The 22,764-nt window shown below is 36.4% G+C and overlaps 1 protein-coding gene across 2 annotated transcripts in view; it reads left to right on the forward strand.

Moving 5' to 3' along the window:
- The window catches only part of LOC138707692 (UDP-glycosyltransferase UGT5-like), a 25,506-nt gene continuing 2,742 nt past the window's right edge, over positions 1 to 22,764 (forward strand). The window contains exons 1-5 of one of the 2 annotated variants that reach the window (XM_069837499.1): positions 1 to 96; positions 7,693 to 7,858; positions 12,493 to 13,167; positions 14,872 to 15,094; positions 21,055 to 21,274. In XM_069837499.1, coding sequence (XP_069693600.1) covers positions 7,694 to 7,858; positions 12,493 to 13,167; positions 14,872 to 15,094; positions 21,055 to 21,274 — 1,283 coding nt within the window. In that variant the 5' untranslated portion in view covers positions 1 to 96; position 7,693. Of the gene's footprint in view, positions 97 to 7,692; positions 7,859 to 9,964; positions 9,989 to 12,492; positions 13,168 to 14,871; positions 15,095 to 21,054; positions 21,275 to 22,764 lie in introns of those variants that run through there. The other variant, XM_069837508.1, reaches the window with a different exon arrangement.

Below are 22,764 nucleotides of genomic sequence, written 5' to 3' on the forward strand. Positions count from 1 at the left end.
ATTAAACGTTTATTCTCGCTCGTTTCAGTTACATAAGAACCTTCTCACTATCAAGTCAACATCCAGCTCACGGTCGTCTTCGTAACACTGCCTGCAGTATGTATTGCATTGAGATATTCACAGATTGAAAATTATTATTATTATTATTATTATTATTATTATTATTATTATTATTATTATTATTATTATTTATATCGAACCCTCTGCGATGTAACCACTAGAGTAGTGGTTCTCAAAGTGGTTGAAATTCTTCAGAAAAAACTCCAAAAGCTGTTGATTAGAATTGTTTAAACTTAATTGCATGTCCGCAGAAATATGCTCAGTATGTTTCTTTTCATACCTACATAGCTAAATTTTCTATTCTTATGAGTTCCTTAATACATTTGAATGAATCAGATTTCATTTTGTCAAGTAAAGTCAACCAGAAATCGAGTTTCTTTATAAATCTGTTTAATTTCTGTGTCTGTTTCTATGTTAAAAATTTGGTCTTTCAAACTACTATTCAAAGTATTTTAAAGTGTCTGCTCGAAACCTGCATAAGCAGCAAACCTTAGTGCAGTCAGTCGGTGTGGTTTTGGAATGCGCCTAGCTTGAGGGTTAGCGCAATAGATCCTGGAAGTTCGCAGTGCTATGTCTTAGTGCCCCACTCCCAAAATTCCAATCCATTGCATTCTAACATGAGAAAGAGGCAATAGATATATCATCCATAAAAGAGGCGAAGAGCGTCGCCAAAAGGACAGGATCCCAAGACATGTGCAAGTGTTTCAATCTCGCTGTGACATTGCCTGCAGCGGTTAATGTCTTGGGATCTGCCTGGCATGGCGCGTACTGGGCTACATCATTTTGATAGCATCTCTCCACTCAGAGAACCCAGTTATTTTTTACTTGTTTATTTAACGACGCTGTATCAACTACGAGGTTATTTAGTGTCGATGGGATTGGTGATAGCGAGAAGGTATTTGGCGAGATGAGGCCCAGGATTCGGCATATATTACCTGACATTTGCATTACATTTCGGGAAAACCTCTGAAAAACCAACCGAGTAATCGGACCAAAAGGGAATGGAACCCGCGCCCGAGCACAAATATGGATTGGCAGGCAAGCATCTTAGCCGACAGAGCAAACAGCTACTGGCTGGAGTGTAGCTGGAGTGTCTTAGCTCTTTTCCGAAAAACATTAATTTCTTTTAGGAATTGGACGTCTACGTAATATTGTACAACTGTTTAACATAATTTAAATAAAAGGGCCTCGTTAAGTAATTAACTGTCACGAGATTTCCCTCCCATTTCTACGACCCTCCGACAAAACCACTTGAACGGACAGTAGATAGCATGTCTGAGTAATTTTATCTTTTCACATCGAACAGAAGTGAAGATTGAATTTACAGTACGTAAGGTACTCTTTTATAGAGTAGGTACAGAATTATTTCAACATGAGTTACTCGTACGAGGGACGAAACTGGTAATTGGAATTAGGTACAATAATCTATAGTGCGATAATATGCACAAAATAACTGAAGCCTGTATCGAAATGAACGGCCACCATTTTCAAAAATGTGTTTAAATATCCATATTATGATTATTTTTCAATTTAACTTCATTCTCTATATTGTACGCCAATGTGCTGTAACAGTACAATATACACTGCATAATTAATACGTCCGAATGGATAGCTCAATTCGTGAGTAAAAATACTAAGTGTTAATACAGTACTGTATTTTGATTAAACAAAAACCTAACGAAAATTATCAAACTCAAAATTGCGATATTTCCTAGTTTACATAAATGGATGAACTACTTTTCTTGCCTCCTATGCCTAGTAAAGTGATTTGTATTTTACGCCAGTATCATCGAATTCCAGTCTTGGAAGGGAGAGCAAGCGGTGTTTCCGGTTCTAGAACTTTAATCCAAAGATATAGCCAGGTTAATATTAAAAATGTTACTAAAAATAAAATGATGCCCATGTATTTCTTTTAATGTCGTTTTTATCATTTTGTCTGCATCGTGAAGAAATCCGCTAGGAATTTTATCGGAGGGAATAGAGAAAAAGTGGTAAACTAAACTACATATTGGAGATTTTAGAATACAAATTTGTTATAGGAGTGTAACCAGAGTGAGGAGGAGAGTATATCGTGAACAGTGAGCCTCCTCTTCAACCTCAATAGTCGTATCTAGTCATATTATCGCGAAATCATCTTTAAACTGTATTACTTTATTAAACACATAATGAGATTTTCTTTAGTTGCCCGCTAAACAAACACGGCTCCACTTATCTATCTTCTAAGATAAACAAAGAGGCAGTGGCGGTGCGTCAATAAGAGCACGTGAACACCTTGTTTCCATTAATGCACGACTAGTTTTATTATTTGATACCGTATTGACGTAGTGGGGATGTATAATATCAGAATCGAGTATTTTAAACTTCCCGCATCTTGCATCAACTTCTTATGTAAACTTGGCAACATCCGTTCACGTACAAGCCGTGCTCTTTTCGAGATGGTTACAGGAATTTCACGCATGCGCGGGAGAAAATTGTCTTTAGCTGGCCGCTTATGACTCGTCAAGAGCACAAAGCGTTAAGTGAACATGATGAGTATCTATCCTACAGATGTCAGGTGCATCGGTGCCTATCGTTCACGTGCTATATCTCGAGGAGGAAATTTAAAAGCCTGTAGATGTCAGCATCTGACTGTATGAACGTTTACTTTACGCAGATGTGTGTACAGTGCTGCTACGAGAGTGTAGTTTGTGAATTACCATACTTCAGGATCGGCATAATAGCATAGTTTGACTTTAAAACACGTGCTGGCTGACTGTGGTGGTGGTATGAATTTAAGTTATCTGTATGGTAGTGTATAATATTTAAGAACAATACAGACGTGGACAAATTATTAGCAAAATTGAAGATTTTTATTAAATATTTTTACAAAATATGATTCTTCAATTTAGACTACAGTTGACATTTTTGTGTATTTCCAAATTATTAGCAAAATTGAAGATTTGTATTGTATATTTTTCAAAATTTAACTCCTCAATTTGGACTACATTTGGTATTTTTGGATATTTCCAAATTATTAGCAAAACTGAAGGTTTTTATTGTATATTTTTAGAAAATTCGATTCTTCAATTTGGACCACAGTTGACATTTTGGATATTTCCAAATTATTAGCAAAACTGAAGATTTTTGTTTTATATTTTTACAAAATTTGACTCTTCAATGCAGTTGACATTTTTGCTAATTTACAAATTATTAGCAAAATTGAAGATTTTTATTATATATTTTTACAAAATCTGACTCTTCAATTTAAACTACAGTTGACATTTTTGCATATTTCTGTCTTCTGTAATGAAGGAAATATGCAAAATTTTCAACTGTACTCTAAATCGAAAAGTCAAATTTTGTAAATAGAATTATCATAAGGAATCGTCAATTTTGTTAATAATTTGTCCACGTCTGTATTTACTGGCATGTATTTACTGTATAGTAATCTATGCGAATGGGATTACAGTACTGGTATAGGTGTATCAGTGTGTTGTGAATCAAAATATATTACTGAACACACGCGTTTGTAAATAAAGGGACTGTGGTATGTATTCATTATTAACAAACGTAAACAATGAACTCTGTTCAATGAAATTTGGAACAGTAAAGAACTGGGTAAACTGGCTTACCAGGAAAAATTGGAAATAGAGAGACTGAGTTTCATTATTATTACTATTATTATCATTATTATTATTATTATTATTATTATTATTATTATTATTATTATTATTATATGTCGTTTTGAATTTATATACGGTTTTTTTTCGATAGTGAAACATTGGAATCATGACATTTCATATTAGACTAAACGTACAATTTCAAATTCTCTTCGATTTTGGAACCACAAAATTGTGAACACACATAATATTTTATCACGAGCCGCCACTGCAAAGAGGAGAGACTTAAGTTTTGTTACGCCTACCACTTGACACACATGTACATTTACATTGTAATTTAAAGTATCAGTGTTTATATCATCATAACTGTAAGTTTCGTTATACATGGGTCATTCGATAATAATTAGTGGCAATGATGTCTGTATATGGGACTATCAGCGGTAAATGACGTAAGCTGATAACATTGAGTAAGAGTAGCATCTGACGTGTGTTATCTGTGAGTTTGAAGACAGCAATCTTATTTGTAAGATACTTGTAGTGAGTTTAATTTGTAGACTGTTATCTGTAGCGCTCTAAAATCTAAAATGCTTAGCAAATACGAGCAGAGATGCTTCATCGAAATTCAGATTGCAAGAGGCAAGAATGTCTCTCAGAATGCTTTAATTCAAATGTTGCCATTGATTTTCGAATGACCCATGTATTTTAGATTTCCTACCAAATACCAAAATTGACTGACAAGGAGAGGACACGCTCTGTATATCACCGAATGGAATAAGATTGTGTGAGATGAATGTACAAGACGTACTGTCATACCTGGTATGGGTGGACAATGACCCCTCGTTTTGGAAATATTGGCTATTGTTCGTGACATACTTCCGTTAGGTGCCTAATAGGGAAGCATTAGACTGTGTAAGGGCGTAGCTCATGTGGTTGGATGCTGAGTTGTCATCCAGGCAACCCGAGTTCGAATCCTAATGCCTTCTCATTTTTAAAGCTTGATATTATTATTATTATTATTATTATTATTATTATTATTATTATTATTATTATTATTATTATTATTATTATTATTTTAATTCACTTTCAGTTGTCAGTTCCTTTATTCAAAGCCATGTTGAAATATGCGTGGTATGCATCAAAATTGATAAACGAACGAGAAGTGTTTGTGAATGTGAATGATATCTGTTTCGCAGCAGAAGTGCGGAAAAATGTGTGTGACTGTGGACAACCTTCTTTCATTTGCTGTGCATGGTGCAGGAAATATGTATGTTTTGTGTGTTTTTATGACATCATAATGAATCGGGTACAAAATGAAATGAAATAGCTGCTACAGAAATAGAACAGACGCCAGTGACACATCTTACCTTCCTACGTGAGCAATATTTCATTGTTTATCCTTTACAATACAATGTTAGTTAGTCAGTAATTTGCTTAAAACATGTTGAAGCATTCAATACATTGAGAAATGTGATATAGGTATGTAAATAGATAACTGTGATCACAATATTAATCATTATTAAAAGAAAAAAATATAGAACCTGTTAAGATTCGAATTAGGTTGCCTGGATAACAACTCAGCATCCAACCATATGGGCTACGCTGCTACACAGGCTAATGCTTCCCTATGGAGCACCTAACGGAAGTATGTCACAAACAATAGCCAATATTTCCAAAACGAGGGGTCATTGGCCATCCATACCAGATATGACTTTAAACAGTGTGTCTTGTACTTTCATCTCACAAAATCTTATTTAATTCGGTGATATACATAGCGTGTCCTCTCCTTGTGAGTATAAATTGTACTGTGGTTGAAACCAATGTATCTTAATAAATTTGTTTTTAATTTGAAAATAGCTGTATACACTCGTTCAAAACATTAAGGAAGAATTGCCTTTTGATTTTGTGTTTTTATTTTTTCTAAGTTTCATCCCACTTCGTAAGTCATATTCACTTTAAAATCTCATTCAAGGATATATTTTTATACCCCGGAGAAAAATGTCTGACTTCAACATTGTATGAGAAGTCCTGTTTGGACTCCAGTTTCTTGGAGAAGTCAATTATTAAGACACGAGAGACCACACCTTCCAACGGTAATTATGAATATTGATACTGTTTGCGCAGGCCGAGGTTTCTATAAGTTTTAATTTCTATGTCTATAGTTCGTTGTTTAAGAACTTACAAATTTACTAGAAGGCTATACTTCCCTTAACACGATCATTGCTCAAATTCCAACATTTTCTATAGAGTACTGAAAATCATTTGTCTAATATCAGAATGTCGGGACAGTTGTAATAATTTTTCTTCGCAGTTAGTGAGAGAGAAATGACTGATTGCCATACAAGCGGTTAGGTAAAAATAATCTGAATAGTTAATGTCTTGAATCATTTTTTTACAAATTAAACCGTTTAGCATGAATTTAAATTGAATAATTGCGAAAATCATTAAAATAAATCTTGCAAAGCAGGACACTGTCGCGCGTCACCGACTGAGTACAGCAGAGGGGGAGGGGAAGGTAAGGAGTGCACGCCGCGCTTGATAGAGTAGCCGTGCTGTTGCCAAATGCTTTATAGAAACTTAACGGTTTTCTCTAAAACAGTGAATGTTAGAGAGAAAAACTTATTTAGATATTTCAGATCTATCATCAGTTTCATTTGGTGCAGAGGTTACCATTCACCTGTATTTGTGATTCTTGTCCAATTCCCACATCATTTGTAAATCCGATGCTGACAAGTGGGCCATTCTGCCTAGACTCTGATGGAGATGGAGTCATCTCCCGTTTCGCGGTCGCTTTTCACCTTTCAGTCAATTAATAGGGACGGTCTCTTTAATAAATTTTAACTGCTTTTCACCTTTCAATTAGAAGGGACAATCTTTATAATAAACCTGCTTTTCATCTTTCAGTCAATTAGCAAGGACGATTTTTGTAATAAACTATTACCTGCTTTTCACCGTTATCTTTGTGAGCGATTATCGTTAAATAATTTCCACTTGAATTATTCCCTGTAATGATTTGTTGCTTTCTTGACATGTAACATAGCAGAATCAAGCTGAAAACAATTGATATCTTTTCATATTTCTGTTAATTTCGAATGCTGATTTTCACAAGTAGGAAATTAATATTTCAAGCTTTTACAAAATAAAAAATATTTTTATATAAGAAAGTTACGTCAAATCATTTTTTTTTTAATTTTATTTATTTATTTAATACTTTACACTTGAGCTACATTAGGCATTGCAGCCCGAAAGAGCAGAAGCTCGTGCTCGGGCGCAGTTCAGATCAGTTATACAAAATATATCACAAAATTAAGAGATTTCATTGAGCACAATAACATTAATAAATGGTAAAATACATACAGCATGTAATAACAGGGTCTATATACAAATAGAAAATACAAAAGTACATAAATATTAGAGTATCAATTTTTAACTCAATTAGCTTAAACAATTAAATAATTAACCTTATTTGTTTCTTAAATCTATGTGTGTTAAGTGTACTTAGCTCAGGGTACGCTCTAATTAATGCATTATATATTTCGGGTCTAAAATTTATGCTGTGTAACATGTATGTAAAGATTTTGTTTAAAAAATGTTTATTATTCTATTAAATGTGTAAGGTGCCATTTCTTCCTTTCAGAGAAGTTAATTCCCTTTTCTTTGATTTTATGCAAAAAATATTTTTATTGTAAATTAAATTCCAAGATTATATTAGTAGGCTGAATCCTTATGGTTAGCCAATGAAGGACAGCTACTCTCTTACGGAATTTTCTCTTTCTCTCTCTAAGCCGTACATTGTGTACTGAAGTCAGAAGAGCTTACATTTTGAAATTTTAAAATGTTTTGGTAATATGATATGGAACTGAAGTATTGAGAGATTCGGAAAACGGGTAATAACAAGTCATGTGTCATCTTCATTCTCTCCTTTACTCCCTGTGTTTTTGTCCTTTATTTGTATCTTCGTTTTTTTTTTTTTTTCGTCCAGTCTTTCTTTCTTTCTCTTCTTGTCTGAAGTTATAAAACAAAACTCACTGTACAGAATGGTAAACACGGGTGTGAAGCTGTTGACGACTCTGCTGCTGGTGTGTTCTGGACTTCAAGCTGTGCACAATGCCAAGATACTGGCTATATTCAACTTGGCGTCGCCCAGCCATTACATTTTCAACAGGGCCCTGATATTGGCCCTTGCTGAAAGAGGACACCAGGTAATAGTTGTAATAAATAAAACATTATTTGTTATAATAAAATTGATAATTAAATCTTATAGATCATATACCGTACTTACAACTCAGAGTTAACGAATGTTAAGTCCAAATTTTGCGACTTCGAGATTACAGTACTACTGAATTCTTTAGTATACTCTGTTAAGTCATGGGACGACTGATTTCGGATTTAAGGGACACTGGGACTGAATGTGACATTTTCTATAGTTTTGGTTCTAGGTATTGTTTTCAAATTGTGTGGCTTAGTTCTATGTACCAAATTTCAACAAATTTCATGCATTAATTACTTCAATATCACCATTTTGTTTCTTATTTTATCAAACCGAATCATGCGTAAATTCAAAATGCCCCTCGCGGGACTATAATTGAAATTTTGTTTTCAATTTTTTGCGAAGGGTTTACATTCCATAACTAATGAAACTACGCGTTGATTTTTAAATCTAAGCACTGGTGAAAAACATAAATTTTTAATTTGGGACAATTTTTTTTTTCGTTTAATTTCCGTATTTTTTTAATTAAATATTCATTATACGAAAAGTATTTAATCAAGAGCCAATTCAATGCACAGTTTTGTGTATTGATATTTATAGAGTATGCATGTAAAATTTAATGTAAATCTGAGGAAATGGAAACTGCGAGTGGCCATTTGTATGACGAAAAATGTCGTTTAGAGAAAATGCAACATTATTAAAAAAATGTTGACTTTTTCACATTGAGTGTTTCAGAACTTCCCAGCACCATAATTTTTCCCTTTCTTCTTCTTCTTCTTCTTGGCTTCCTCTTTCCTCGTTTCTGACATCCTGGCCATCCTCTTGGAATCAGTATTTGACCTCTTACTCTCATACAGCCTCCTCTTGTTTCGCCTCGCTGCAATCTTTGTGCTACTCCTGGAAGATCCTCCTGTCTGACGTGGTGTTGCGGTTTTACATGGCACTGCATCCCATAGGCTATTGTAACTACTCTCCAACAGCATTGCAGGTTGCTATGTCCAGCCTCTTTTTGGAAACAAAACTTTTCTTTTGACATTTTCGCCATATTAAAGCGTGAAAACGTCAATTTTTATTTTGGGTCGATTGTGGTAGTATTAGTTCCTGAAAACATCAAAAGATGGCAGATGAGGCATGCTTTGAAGAAAGGTCCGTCCACAGCAAAGACGTTATAATAGTATACTAGACTCACACAGAGCGCTGGTGTGCTGTCCAAAATTGAAACCAGTCTGCGCATGTTTACGCCGCCATGCTACTGGTAGAAATAGAGCGGTAAACACGATTGTCATACTTGTCCTTTGTTTTGTCTCGGGTGTTTTTAGTGAATAGTGTGAAAGTAATGGCAATATAATTTTGAAAGATGATATATTATCGCCGCGGACTCATGCTTAACATGTCGGCATCATACAATAACGTGCACACAGTGTGGGTCCGTCACCCAACAACTGTTCGACAGCGAAAGCTAGAGATATTTGAAGCATCCACAGCGAAAACTGAGGGAAATTTGAATATGAGAGTCGAAAAATAAAGATATTACTTACAATTGAGGAAAAGTGGGCGTTGCACGTTTTGAACCTCTTCACGTGGCATTTTAAAAATGGCAGATGAAGACTAAATATAGAACAAAATCGTAGACAAAATTGTGTAAAGTCATAATACTGATAAGTTTTAAGACCTAATAAACGTGTTGCGTTTCTTGCAGATGATAAAGAAACGCCAGTCTCTGACCTATTTTTTTGTGACTTTTGCGACGAACTTTCGAGATTAGTGCCAATGTCAACTAATCTAGCCTCTCCTAAAACTGGTCTCCATGTTCACAAATTATTTAGTAACTTACAGTATGTACCTCTATTTATTTGTCTATGGTATGTACTGCCTGCCTCATCGGCGGTTGAATATTCGAAAATTTCGCAATAAACCCCATACAGACCCGGCGAGCCGATTTGTACTTGCTTGTATAATATATCTTGCGCACAAACACTCTTAGTTTCTTTAGTCAAATAGCGGCCCATGATATATTATGGTATCTCACATGAAACTAGACTCACAACAATCGCATCCAACGTGAAGAGGAATCGGGTGCAAATTGGACGAAAGACGGTAGACGAGAGCTGATATGTATGAGGTAGGTGTCCCTGATATGTCCATGCTAAGGTTTGAGAATTTTTCTAGCCGCCATTTTGAAAAAAAAATGTAAACCACTTTTTTCTTACTCGTTCTCAGTCTAATGGACTTTCTTAAAACAATTTCCTTTCCCCATAAAAATAGCTTTAATTGTCCAAAAAGTCCCAAATTCCAAAAGTCTACCTACTGGCTATATCAGGAACATGTGCACATGATATGGCCACCCTTGTTCCATGTTCTACAAATCGTGATTGTTTTCAGTTTGATAGCGCAGTTGTGTTAAATTAAATAATTTTGGTGTAAAATGAATAAAATTGACACCTAATAATCTTTTTTATAATTCAAAAGTATAGTCAAAACAGGTTTTTCCATAAAAAATTAAGTTGTTTTTCTTAAAATACAAAATTTTTGCGTAATCCCAGCTATAAGGCAAGTAAATTTGTCAGGTGAAAAAATAAAAGTGAAATCAACTTGCTATGGCCATTGTGCATTTAATATGGCCATGGTGCATTTGATATGGCCATATCAGGAGCAGGTAAGCTTTCACGAAAATAGTTTATGAACAACTCGTAAAAGATACGCCATCAACTACAACACCAATCAATTGAATATTAAAAACTGAATGGAGTACGATCGTTTTCATGAAACAGGTATTTGAAAAACATGCATAAAGCAAAGGAGACTTGCCAGAGAAAAATAAGAGGAGGCCACATGAAAACCCCAAAACAGGTAACTGACGCCATTGCTCAACCTGACTGGATGGAAAATGATCAAGTGACATACCAGGATGCCCTTTCACTGGATGCTGCTGCAATTTAGCGGATTTTTTTTGTTAACTAACTCACAATGGGGGGGGGGGTGTGGTCATATCAGGAACATGGCCATAACAGGAGCACCCACCTTACATACAGTAGATCGGTAAACCAAACCATTAACAACTCTTTATGTTAATATTAACACTGGCAAAGTACAGTACCAATATTCCCTATTTGTATATCGTAAAGAAATATATTGAAACTGATATACCAAAACTCTTGTGTCACAGATAAGAATACATTAAAACACATGTGACTCAGCAGTAAGCAGTGGCGGTTCCTCGGGGGGGGGGGAAGAGAGGAACGTCCTCCTCACAATTTCTTCTTTTGAAAGTAAATACCAAATGAAATATGTGCCTTGAAATTCGAGGAAGATTCGATCATTTTTAAGTTCACAGCTATAAGAAAAACTCGGTTGATCGAGTTTTAAACGACGCGCGCTCATGTGCTGTAGAAAACTGTGAGAAAGATGCGAGATTGTCTGTATAGAGGAAAGGCACTCCATTCCTCCTCTACTGCAGTTAACACACATAGACAACAGCGCACTAGCGGCCAGAGAAAGAAGTAGAGTTTTAAAGCAAGTAAATGAACGGAGAGGGAGGAGATCCTCCTCTGAATCAGTCATGGAGGGGAAATAGAAACAGACTGGTCGTGCAGCAAGCTCGCTTCCGCTGCCACCTAACGATGTTGCAACCGGACTATAACACATCTAGGAGGAGACACAACAAAAACAGTTTTAAAGCAACGCTATGAAAGACATCATGTAAACTTATTTTTAAAATTATAAATCAAAAATATTATTCATTGCACTTTATATAGGCTACTATTCATGGTTTGAAACTTTCGTGGATATTTGAAAGTTAAAGTCGGGTTTATGTAAAACAAAGAGGAAGTAGTTTTACGTAGTTGGCCCCTGAAATTCACTTCTATTCATTGTTTACTAGACAGGGCAACAGCTAAGTTGTCAGTTTTGTACAAATATATTTGAACTGAAAGTAGGTACTCCAAACTACATCATTTTTAACATAAAAATTAATCGGCCACCGGCAGCTTTGAACAATAATGATAGTGTGACTTTACAAAAACTGACATTCTTCAAAAGTATGTGATACTGAACTTGTAAAATTACATGTGGCAACACAGACCACGTGGGTGGGTGCAGTGTTCTCGCTTTCCTCAGATTATTTCCCATTCCCATTTCCATTTTTCCGTAAAACGGTTCCGGTTACGACTTAGTAGCTAGTCTCTTCCAACACGTGTGATGCTGTAGTGTGCTCGAAAAATGCTACGAGGTTGTGAATTTCCTTGTAATTGTTAATTTGTGCAATTATTCAACAATGAATGGAAGTGAAATCATAATATATTTTGGACAATTCAGGAAACTCAGTTTAGAAGAACAGATTATTGCTATCCAGAAGGGAAGGCAACCCCAACACTACCTGGTCTTACATGTATGCATGTAGGCTAATTTGTAGCATGTTTCATTCAAGAAGGTGTCATTTAGTGCTGTTAATTTCTTTCCTCCTCTTAAGAAATATGCAGGAGCCGCCACTGGCAGTAAGCCAGAATCCTGTTCATATGATGCAGTGTGCATGTCACTGGAACCACCCGATCCCACCCACAAATTTGCACTGTCTTCTTGGTGATAATGCTGTATGTATCAATTAGTGATATCCATTTCTATTTGCAGGTGACCGTGATAAGCCAAGATCAAGAGAAGAAGCCTGTTCCCAATGTGAAGTCGATCCTGCTGGAAGACATTTACAACAGCGCGCAAGAAAGTGTCGACTACGACTCGTTCACACAAATGTCACTATGGGATGCAGTAGGAATTTTGTTTGACTGGGGATCAACAATGTGCGAGAAACAGATCCAGACTAAAGGGGCCCAGACATTGCTAAATTCAACCGAAAAATTTGATCTTATAATTACAGAAGTTGCTTGGGGAGAATGTTTCTTTGGATTTATACATAAATTTGGATCTCCACCTGTTGTTGCGACTTCAGGAATAGGCGTACTGCCTTGGCTTAGTCTGATGATAGGAAATCCGGAAAATCCTTCATATATGCCAAATTTTCTTTTGCCAGTACCTCTAAGCAGTCACATGAGTTTTGGCGAGAGAGTTTTCAATTTTCTTATCCATAATTTAGTCACGTTCTTGTACGACTATCATTATATACCAAAACAAGAATCTATTGCTAGGAAGATTTTCAAAGATCTTCCTCCTTTTGACACAATAAACAGAAATTTTAGTATTGTTCTAGTCAACACTGTCTTGGGATTGGACGAACCTCGACCATTGTTACCGAATGTTATTCCTATTGGTGGAATGCACATTAAGGCGAAGTCGGATCCTTTACCAAAGGTTAGTAATATAATATATAATATAATATAATATAATATATAATATAATATAATATAATATAATATAATACGAGGGTGGATCAGAAAGTAACGCACAATCTGCGTTAGTATTGCAGTTGGGATGTTGACATTTCACCGAGATATATATAGTTTAAAGTTTTCACTACAGACACAATTTTTTTGCATGTGCAGCTCTAGCGAGAGAAGCGTGAACTACGCAAAAAAGATAGCGCGCATCTTACTGTCGTCAACCTGTGAAGAACAGCGAAGCGTGCGATTTTTGTGGGCTAAAGGACATAACCCGAGTGAAATTCACAGGGATATGTGTGGCGTGTACTGGAAAGACTGTATGGATCGTAGCAACATCTCCAGGTGGTGCGCATTCTTCGCACACGGCCGTGAGAACCTTTGTGATTCGCCACGTTCTGGGCGGCAACCCAGCGGAATGTCACAGGCATTGAGACGGCAATTTTGAACGACCGGCGGATCCAACTGCGTACCTTATCTCAGCAGTTCAACATTTCATACGGTGCTGTATACGATATCGTGCATGACATATTGAAATTTCATAAAGTTAGTGCCCGCTGGTTGCCTAAGAACTGACAGACGACCACAAGGGCCAGCGAATGATGACATGCTTGGACCACTTAAGGCATTGCACTGCATAAGGGCATAACTTTCTGGAAGGAATTGTCACTGGTAATGAGTCCTTGGAGTTACACTACACGCCTGAAACAAAACAGGCCTCTATGGAGTGGAAACTTGCTGCTTCCCCAGTAAAGAAAAAATTCAAAGTGACGTAATCTGCTAAGAAAGTGGTTGTTATAGTGTTCAGGGATATGCATGGTGTTTCGTTGGTGGACTTTGCTAAATACAGGATCACTGTGAATGCTTCAGCGCATATTCAAACATTGGTAAAGTTGCGTCATGCCCTTCGTGACAAATGCCGTAACATTATTATTATTATTATTATTATTATTATTATTATTATTATTATTATTAGGCCCTATTATTATTATTATCATTATTATTATTATGCCCTATTATTATTATTATTACTATTATTATTATTATTATTATTATTATTATTATTATTATTAGGCCCTATTATTATTATTATTATTAGGCCCTATTATTATTATTATTATGCCCTATTATTATTATTATTATTATTATTATTATTATTATTATTATGCCCTATTATTATTATTATTATTATTATTATTATTATTATTATTATTATTATTATTATTATTATTATTTGTTTCACTGTGGGATCCTACACTAAATTCGACCACAAGCGGAATAAGGATATCTTGGAGAAACTCAAGGCTGAACCAGTGATGGAATACATTTGGCGATATCAAGAAAACTGGAAAAATCACGTCAACAGAATGAGCAACAACAGATTTCCAAAGGCAGTTTTAAATTACTGACCAAGAGGAAAAAGATCCATTGGCAGACTTCAAAAGAGATGGACAAAAAAAACAGACCATAACAGGCAGCCTAATACTTGCCAGGAAGATGATTATGTTGACTTTTTTAATGATTTACATAACGTACTATTAGTACGATTTCGGATAAATAAAAAATAGACTTCAATTAACGTAGCATTAATGAAATATGAAATACATAGCTTTACAAGTGTTTTATATTTTTTAAGAAGTTTCTCAGAGTTACTTCAATTTGATTTCTTTGTCTCCAGGAACTACAGAAGTTTCTAGACGAGGCTAAGGATGGATTTATATATTTTAGTTTGGGAACGAATTTAAGAAGCGATCAGATATCCGATGAAAAACGAAAAGCGCTGTTGGATGCATTCTCAGAAATACCTCAGCGAGTTCTATGGAAGTTCGAGACGGAAAATTTGTCCGGTTTGCCGTCCAACGTCAAGATAAGCAAATGGCTGCCCCAGAGCGATGTTCTAGGTAAGTGTGAGCTGTTGCCGTTTAGTTCCCCATAAAATGAGTGTGTTGAAGGGAAATGTTCGGAAATTTTTTAATCTCTTCACTGGCTCCATTAATTGGCAGGGGCGATTTTAACTTGGAGAGGAATGGAAGGAATTTAAATACTGTATGCTGTACATATTTTATTAATTGACTATTCCAGAGCAATTTAAGTAACAGCCACAAATATTGTGACGTATATTGAAAGAAAAGCTATAGCCTTACACCTAATATATATATATATATATATATAAATAATAATAATAATAATAATACTAAAGAAGAAAGATACAGATATATAAGGATTTTCAGACGACGAATATGTGGATATAATCCGCGTTTATAGACAGTGCACGAAAATTCACAAAGTAATAACAATTATAGACTGTATCTTGAATGTTATCCAGAACGAAAACGGGCTAAAAATTTTTAATGGGAACACTGAAGATCAGATACTGGCGTAGCTCGGTCGGCTGAGGCACTTGCCTGCCGATCCGGAGTTGCTCTCGGGCATGGGTTCGATTCCCGCTTGGGCCGATTACCTGGTTGGGATTTTTCCGAGGTTTTTCCCAACCATAACACGAATGTTAGGTAATCTATGGCGAATCCTCGGCCTCATCTCGCGAAATACCATATCGCTATCACCAATGACGACGCTAAATAACCTAGTACCTGTATTTGATACTCACTTACTGGCTTTTAGGGAACCCGCAGGTTCATTGCCGCCCTCACATAAACCCACCATCGGTCCCTATCCTGAGCAAGATTAATCCAGTCTCTATCATCATACCCCACTTCCCTCAAATCCATTTCAGTATTATCCTCCCATCTACATCTCGACCTCCCCAAATGTCTTTTTCCCTCCGACCTCCCAACTAACACTCTATATGCATTTCTGGATTCGCCCATACTACATGCCCTGCCCGTCTCAAACGTCTGAATTTGATGTTCCTAATTATGTCAGGTGAAGAAGTAGTTGATACAGTGTCGTTAAATAACCAACTAAAAAAATACTGAAGATCAGAAGTTCACAATACACAGTCAAGAAATGTGGAGAATCTAAAAAACAGGATTTTAGAGGCATGCTGACGTATTCCTAATCAAGTACTGTGATGTCACAAAAGTGCACTTAAGAAAAGAATTTTTAAAAGGTATATTGCAGAAAAGGAGAAGCAATTTGAATATTTGTATTGAAATTTACATTTTAAAAATATTTTTCCATGGAATAGGTACAAATGTGCAAATGATTTCTAATACCATTATTGTTTTTGCTTTATTAGGCATCTGAATACAAAGCGGGCTCTGGTTTATTTCCCTGCAGGAAAAAAAGAGACTTCTCTCTCTCTTCGGGACAATATGTGTGTTTTTGTCCTAAGTAGTCTTATATGCAGGGCTGGGCAGTATTTGAAATACATTTGTATTTTGTAATTTGTAAGGATTTTCGAAAGTATTTTGTACGAGGCCTGTCTAAAAAGTATCCGACCTTAATTTTTCCCGCGTAAAGTTGTGATTCTAAGGCGGCGCCACTGTGCATGGTGGAAGGAGGAACTGTAATGCGCATGCTTGAATTTTTTCACCGCATTCGCTTGTGCCAGTCACTGGCTGGTGGTCGCCAAGTAAGGTGCTGTTCTAGGTGTTTGTCGGATTTAGTTTTCTCGCAAGATGACTGAACGAATTGAGCAAAGATACTGCATCAAATTTTGTCAAAAGCTTGGTGATTCTCAAAGTCAAACAATTCGTAAGATTCAGCAGGTGTTCGGGGAAGATGCGATGGGTGTAACACAAATTAAGGAGTGGTTCAACCGATTCAAAGATGGCCGCACATCAGCGGAGAGTGAGCAGCGTTGTGGCAGGCCCCAAACTGCTCGGAGTGCAGCTGTTGTTGAGAGGGTGCGAAATTTGGTGATGGCAGATCGTCGTTTGACCGTGCGGGAGATTGCCGAAGAGGTTGGAGTGAGTAAAGATTCTGCACATGCAATTTTGTGTGATGATTTGAACATGAACCGAGTGGCTGCGAAATTCGTGCCCAAGTTGTTGTCCCCGGAACAAAAAGACCTCCGTCGTGACGTTGCACAGGACCTTCTGGACACCGCCAACACTGATCCTGGGTTTCTGAACACCGTGATAACTGGAGATGAGTCATGGTGTACGGGTACGACCCAGGAACAAAAAGACAGTCGTCGCAATGGAAGCATCCCGAGTCTCCAAGGCCGAAGAAAGCGCGGCAGGTGCGAAGCAAAATCAAGGTGATGCTGACTGTTTTCTTTGATGTCCGTGGAATTGTGCATCACGAATACGCACCGGAAGGACAAATGGTGACAAAGGAGTACTATCACGATGTTCTCTGGCGACTCCGTGATGCAGTTCGGCGCAAAAGACCAGACATGTGGACGGCGAACAACTGGCACTTGCATCACGACAACGCCCCCGCACATTCATCCCAATTGATACACACTTTCTTGGCCAAACATGGAATTACAACCGTTCACCAACCTCCCTACTCTCCAGACCTGGCTCCTTGCGACTTCTGGTTGTTTCCAAAATTGAAGACACCACTGAAAGGATCCCATTTTGAGAGTAGAGAAGAGATAATGCGGAATGCGACGACGGAGCTGAACACCATTCCAAAAGAAGACTTCCAGAGGTGTTTCCGGCAGTGGAAGGATCGGTGGGCTAAGTGTGTGCAAGCACAAGGGGCCTACTTTGAAGGGGATTAGGGTCCCAACCCCGTCAGGTATTTGAAATATTTTTTCTGGCTAAAGGTCGGATACTTTTTAGACAGACCTCGTATTTTGTATTTAAATACATAAAATTGATGTATTTTTGTATTTCAAATACTCGAAATACCTTCTTCTTCTTCTTCTTCTTCAAGTTTTGGATTTAGATTTGAAGAATAAACTTTTGTCTTATTTGCCTACACATTTCAGATGTGCTAGCCATATACTTAGTTTTCTTGCCACAACTGATTTCCTTAATGCCATAAAGAAATCTCCAACAGCATCAAGAATCCATTACCCAACACTTGCTAAATGTTCAGCATTATGGAATGCGTCTAGGAGACCCAAATCCTCAGAAATTATATCAGATGTCTTGAAATATTCATTAAAGTTTCCTTGCCCAACTCGATGGAATTCTCTTTATGACTCAATCTCCCAAATACTGCAATTCAAACATGATATAAACAGTATATGTGAAAAACTGGGATTGCCAACCTTCAAAGATGATGAGTTTCAGTACCTTGAAGAATATTGTGCAGTTTTGAAACCCACTGCCATAGCCCTTGATTTAATGCAAAATGAGAAGACGTGCTATTACGGGCAACTTTTGTCCACATTAATTTCCCTCAAAAACAGATTAATATTCTGTTATCTAGTAATCTATTCCAAGTAACTCCAATCCTAATACGCTCACTTTCATCAAGATTTAAAGCATTGTTTGATCTGATCCCAGAAGCAAATTGAGCTATTTTGGGAGCTTGCTTCCATCCATCATTGAAGATGAGATGGCTACCTGACACTGCCTCACCAAATGATATGAAGAGGATACAAAATATGTGTGTGAAATCAGCTGAGCAGTTCTCTGCTACATCTTTGGTCAGTTCAGACGATGAAGACGATAAAAACAATTTTTATGTTTTCAACTCAAGTACAACAAACTAACAGACTTTGAAAAGCAAAAAGAAAATAACTTGCCTACAGCGGAGTAAGAGTCATACAATTCTTCAATGGCAAAGGAACAACCCTGTGCACTCTAGAGAATTACCCAACAGTGAAACAAGCTTCTATAAAGTATAATACAAGTTTGTGTTCCTCTGCGCCTGTAGAAAGACTGTTCTGCTTTGAAGGATTTATTCGTTCATCAGCAAGGAGATCCTTATCTGATGAACTTTTGGCGAAACTTTTTTTTTAAAGGGAGCAGTAATTATTCATATGTAGCATAATTTCATTGCTGACTGGGAAAAGGAAGAATGTTCAGTTAAAGTGAAGAAGTCCACGGAACCGCTGATAATGGCAGTAACAGACAAATTGACATAATCACCGTTAGTGAATCCCAGTCTCAGGGTATGATAATCGACCCCACCATCAGGTTTGAAACGTACAAAGGGCAGCCCGAAGACGTACATGAGGAGAAACGAGCAATCTACATTCCAACCATCCCGTATTATAAAGATAAATACCAACTTCACGATATCACTGTTACGGGATTGATGTTTGGAGCAAGAGGAACGATACCCAACTTCTCTTCTCAATTCTGTAAGACCCTAGGACTGCACAAATCTTTTCTGAACGAACTGGCCCTTCTCATAATTAAAGAGTCAGTCAAACTTTTACGGAACCACGTATATGGACTCTAATTCAGTGTATGGAAAAAAATTGATGCACCATTATTATTTTTCTTTTTCCTTCTTAGCTTTCATTGATTCTTTATTTGACTTTTTTTTTTCTTCTGTAAACTGCCATTGATGCCATTGTTTGTTTGTGTATTTGTTTGCCTTTTTTCTTACTCTTTTAGCTCTCATCTTCTATTTGTTCTTGTATTGTTTTGTATGCTTTGTCTAATGGCAGCCTCTAATTTGAGGAAGCTCTGATAAATAAAATATAAAACTTGGAGATAAAAGTACTTTTAATGTTGATATAATATTTTAGATTTTCAGTAATATTCTTACTTCTTAATATATTGTAACGAGTATTTGAAATATAAATGTATTTTGAGTATTTGAAATACAAATGTATTTTGGTTAATTTTTTTAAAGTATTTTGTATTTGTATTTGAAATACTTGGATGTCAATATTTTGCCCAGCCCTGTTATATGGTCGCCTTCTGCCATGACGACCACTTAAACAGGAGTCTCACTACCTACATGGCGATTCAAAATTTTCAAAAGTCTGAAAGCGGAAAGATCCCAGTCTTTGTAGAAAAGAACACAAATTTTATATTAATCATATTAAATGACGATGTTCAGTATATCAATGTAGAATCTATGGGCCCATGGTGTTCCGAGGGAAGTTGTTAACTTCTGATATCGGCAAGTATTTATCAGCACTTAACGGTGACTCTCGCTCTACGGCTTTCCTCCGCCAAAGAATAAGTATTGCCATTCAACGAGGGAACGCTATAAGTGTTATGGGGACTTTTCCACAATCTAAATCGTTGGAAGAAATATTTTATTTCGTGTAGAGCTGTAGAGAGTATTTCGCATCCTTTAGTTTTGTTGCTAATTTCTCGTAATATAGTATATTAAAACATGTTCAGGTATCACACCCTTGAGAAATCTATGAGCAATACATAAACGACCATAAATGATCAGCTGAATCATTACTGTGCCCTATTCTCACGCGCCCCGAAGTTTGTTCTTTACAGTTGTTTGTAACATTACAGCGACACTACAGGTTGTCGATGTCTTGTGTTTATTATTAGGAACACTGGGGTGAAAATTGTTTATGATATAGTGCTTCAAATCACTTTTAAATAGTGATCGATAAGATAATAGAAGGTCAGAAAACAGACAACTAGCACTGTAACTTTTCAATATTCTAATATATATTTACTTATATTTGTCAACATAATCATGTATAATTTGTGTATCATCCTTTATTATATCCGCTATCTGTGTATATGATAATTTAAACAATTTTGCTCACAATATGGGAATGACAATTGTATTATATGTAATAATTTTAACTGATGTAAATATGAATGTGAATATATTTATTATTAATATATATATATATATATATATATATATATATATATATATATGTATATAACTTCATATGGATAATAATGGTTGTCACTTGATAAATCAAGTTATATTCTACTAATAAACCTTTGTCTTAAATACTGAATCCGAGCACTAGTTGAAAGGATTGAGGAACTTGAGTACGAGGTTATATTTACGCAATATAACATTTGTAACGAACTCATTTCTGTTATTGTTGCAGCCCATTCCAACATCAAGGCATTCATTTCACATGGAGGACTGATGAGCACCATGGAAGCTACATACAGGGCTGTGCCTGTCGTGGGAGTTCCTTTCTTTCTAGATCAGCAGAACAACATCAAGAAGTTGGTCTCCAAAGGTGTTGGAGTACATCTAGATTACCGCACACTCACGAAGCAAAGCATACTCACGGCTTTGCGGGAAGTCCTTCAGAATGACAGGTGCTTTGAAAAGATTCAATGATGTTTTACTTAATATTTCAATAATAATTTAATATACATCTTGATTACACAACTTTTAACACTGTATCACTTCGGAATATGTATGATAAGAACTTTCTTGTGTTAAATATTATTAACGTACCTTGTTAACATGTTTCGACCTATTTTCGGTCATTTTCGGAACTGGTCGTTGTTGGTCTTGGCGCCTCTTGTTTCTGTGTGGGTGTGTTCGAAGTGTAGAGTCAAAGAGTGTATGTGTTTTGAAATTGAGTTGTGTGTAGTACAGACAGGCAGATCATTTCAAACACATTACAAAGAACACATCACAGCCGTAACAAAATTACAGAACACCTCCACATATGCAGAACACATCACAAATGCCAACCACATCTACAGAGACATCAACACAGACATGGACATACTGCACATCCAACCAAAAAGCCAGAAACTCAACACACTAGAACGATATGAAATATACAGAGACCCGAAAACAGATCTCAACAACATTCTCAACACACAACTCAATTTCAAAACACATACACTCTTTGACTTTACACTTCGAACACACCCACACAGGAAACAAAAGGCGCCAAGACCAACAACGACCAGTTCCGAAGATGGCCGAAAATAGGTCGAAACATATTAACAAGGTATGTTAATAATATTTAACACAAGAAAATTCTTATCATACATATTCCAAAGTAATAATTTAAATTGAATTCCATACTTAGCATACCCTTTAAACTGTAGAGCCATTCAGAAAGTTCAAATTATGAAGCAATGTCAGAATGGTACCGGTAGTGAAAAGGAAAACAGATGTACACTTGTGCGAAGAATCGAACCGCATAGCTATCTGCAGAGTCCGGCAGTTCGTTCAGGCGAATTTGAGCATGCTGTTCTAAAGTTACTATAAGGTTTACAAGTATCAAAATAACACGGGTTATGGCTTAAAAATGCAGTTTATTGGTATGTCATTTTTTTTTAAATTACACATTCCAAGTGACCCATTCGGTATCTTTTCATTTTTTTTTACAATCTTACACAGAGATTGTTCATGACACGTTGCAATCTACTTGGGCCTACATCCTGTTTTTCGGACCATGGATACAGTGTGGTCTGTTTGAAACACTCTTTCTTTGAGCTATCCGTACAAAAAAGAATCGGCAGCTGTAAGGTCTGGGAATGGAGCCAGCCAGTTATCACAAAACCGAAAAATAAGTGTCTAGGAAAAAGATTTCTCAACAACTGCAGTGCGTCTCTGGCAGTACGGGCCCTGATCACATACAACAAATTGATCAGCCTAATGGACTTTCAAGATAACTTTAATCAATTTGACAATGCTGCCATCTAGCGATTACAAAAGAAGTCACGTTATAACCCTGATGGAATCGCATGGAGTAATAGCCTGCAGCAGTACTTCCATCTAGTGGTCATTCAAACATTTCATTTTCGACAGTAGAGATTCTAGTGATTGTTCTCTTTTATATGAT

Source organism: Periplaneta americana, chromosome 1 (assembly GCF_040183065.1).
Source record: "Periplaneta americana isolate PAMFEO1 chromosome 1, P.americana_PAMFEO1_priV1, whole genome shotgun sequence".
Lineage (NCBI taxonomy): Eukaryota > Metazoa > Arthropoda > Insecta > Blattodea > Blattidae > Periplaneta > Periplaneta americana.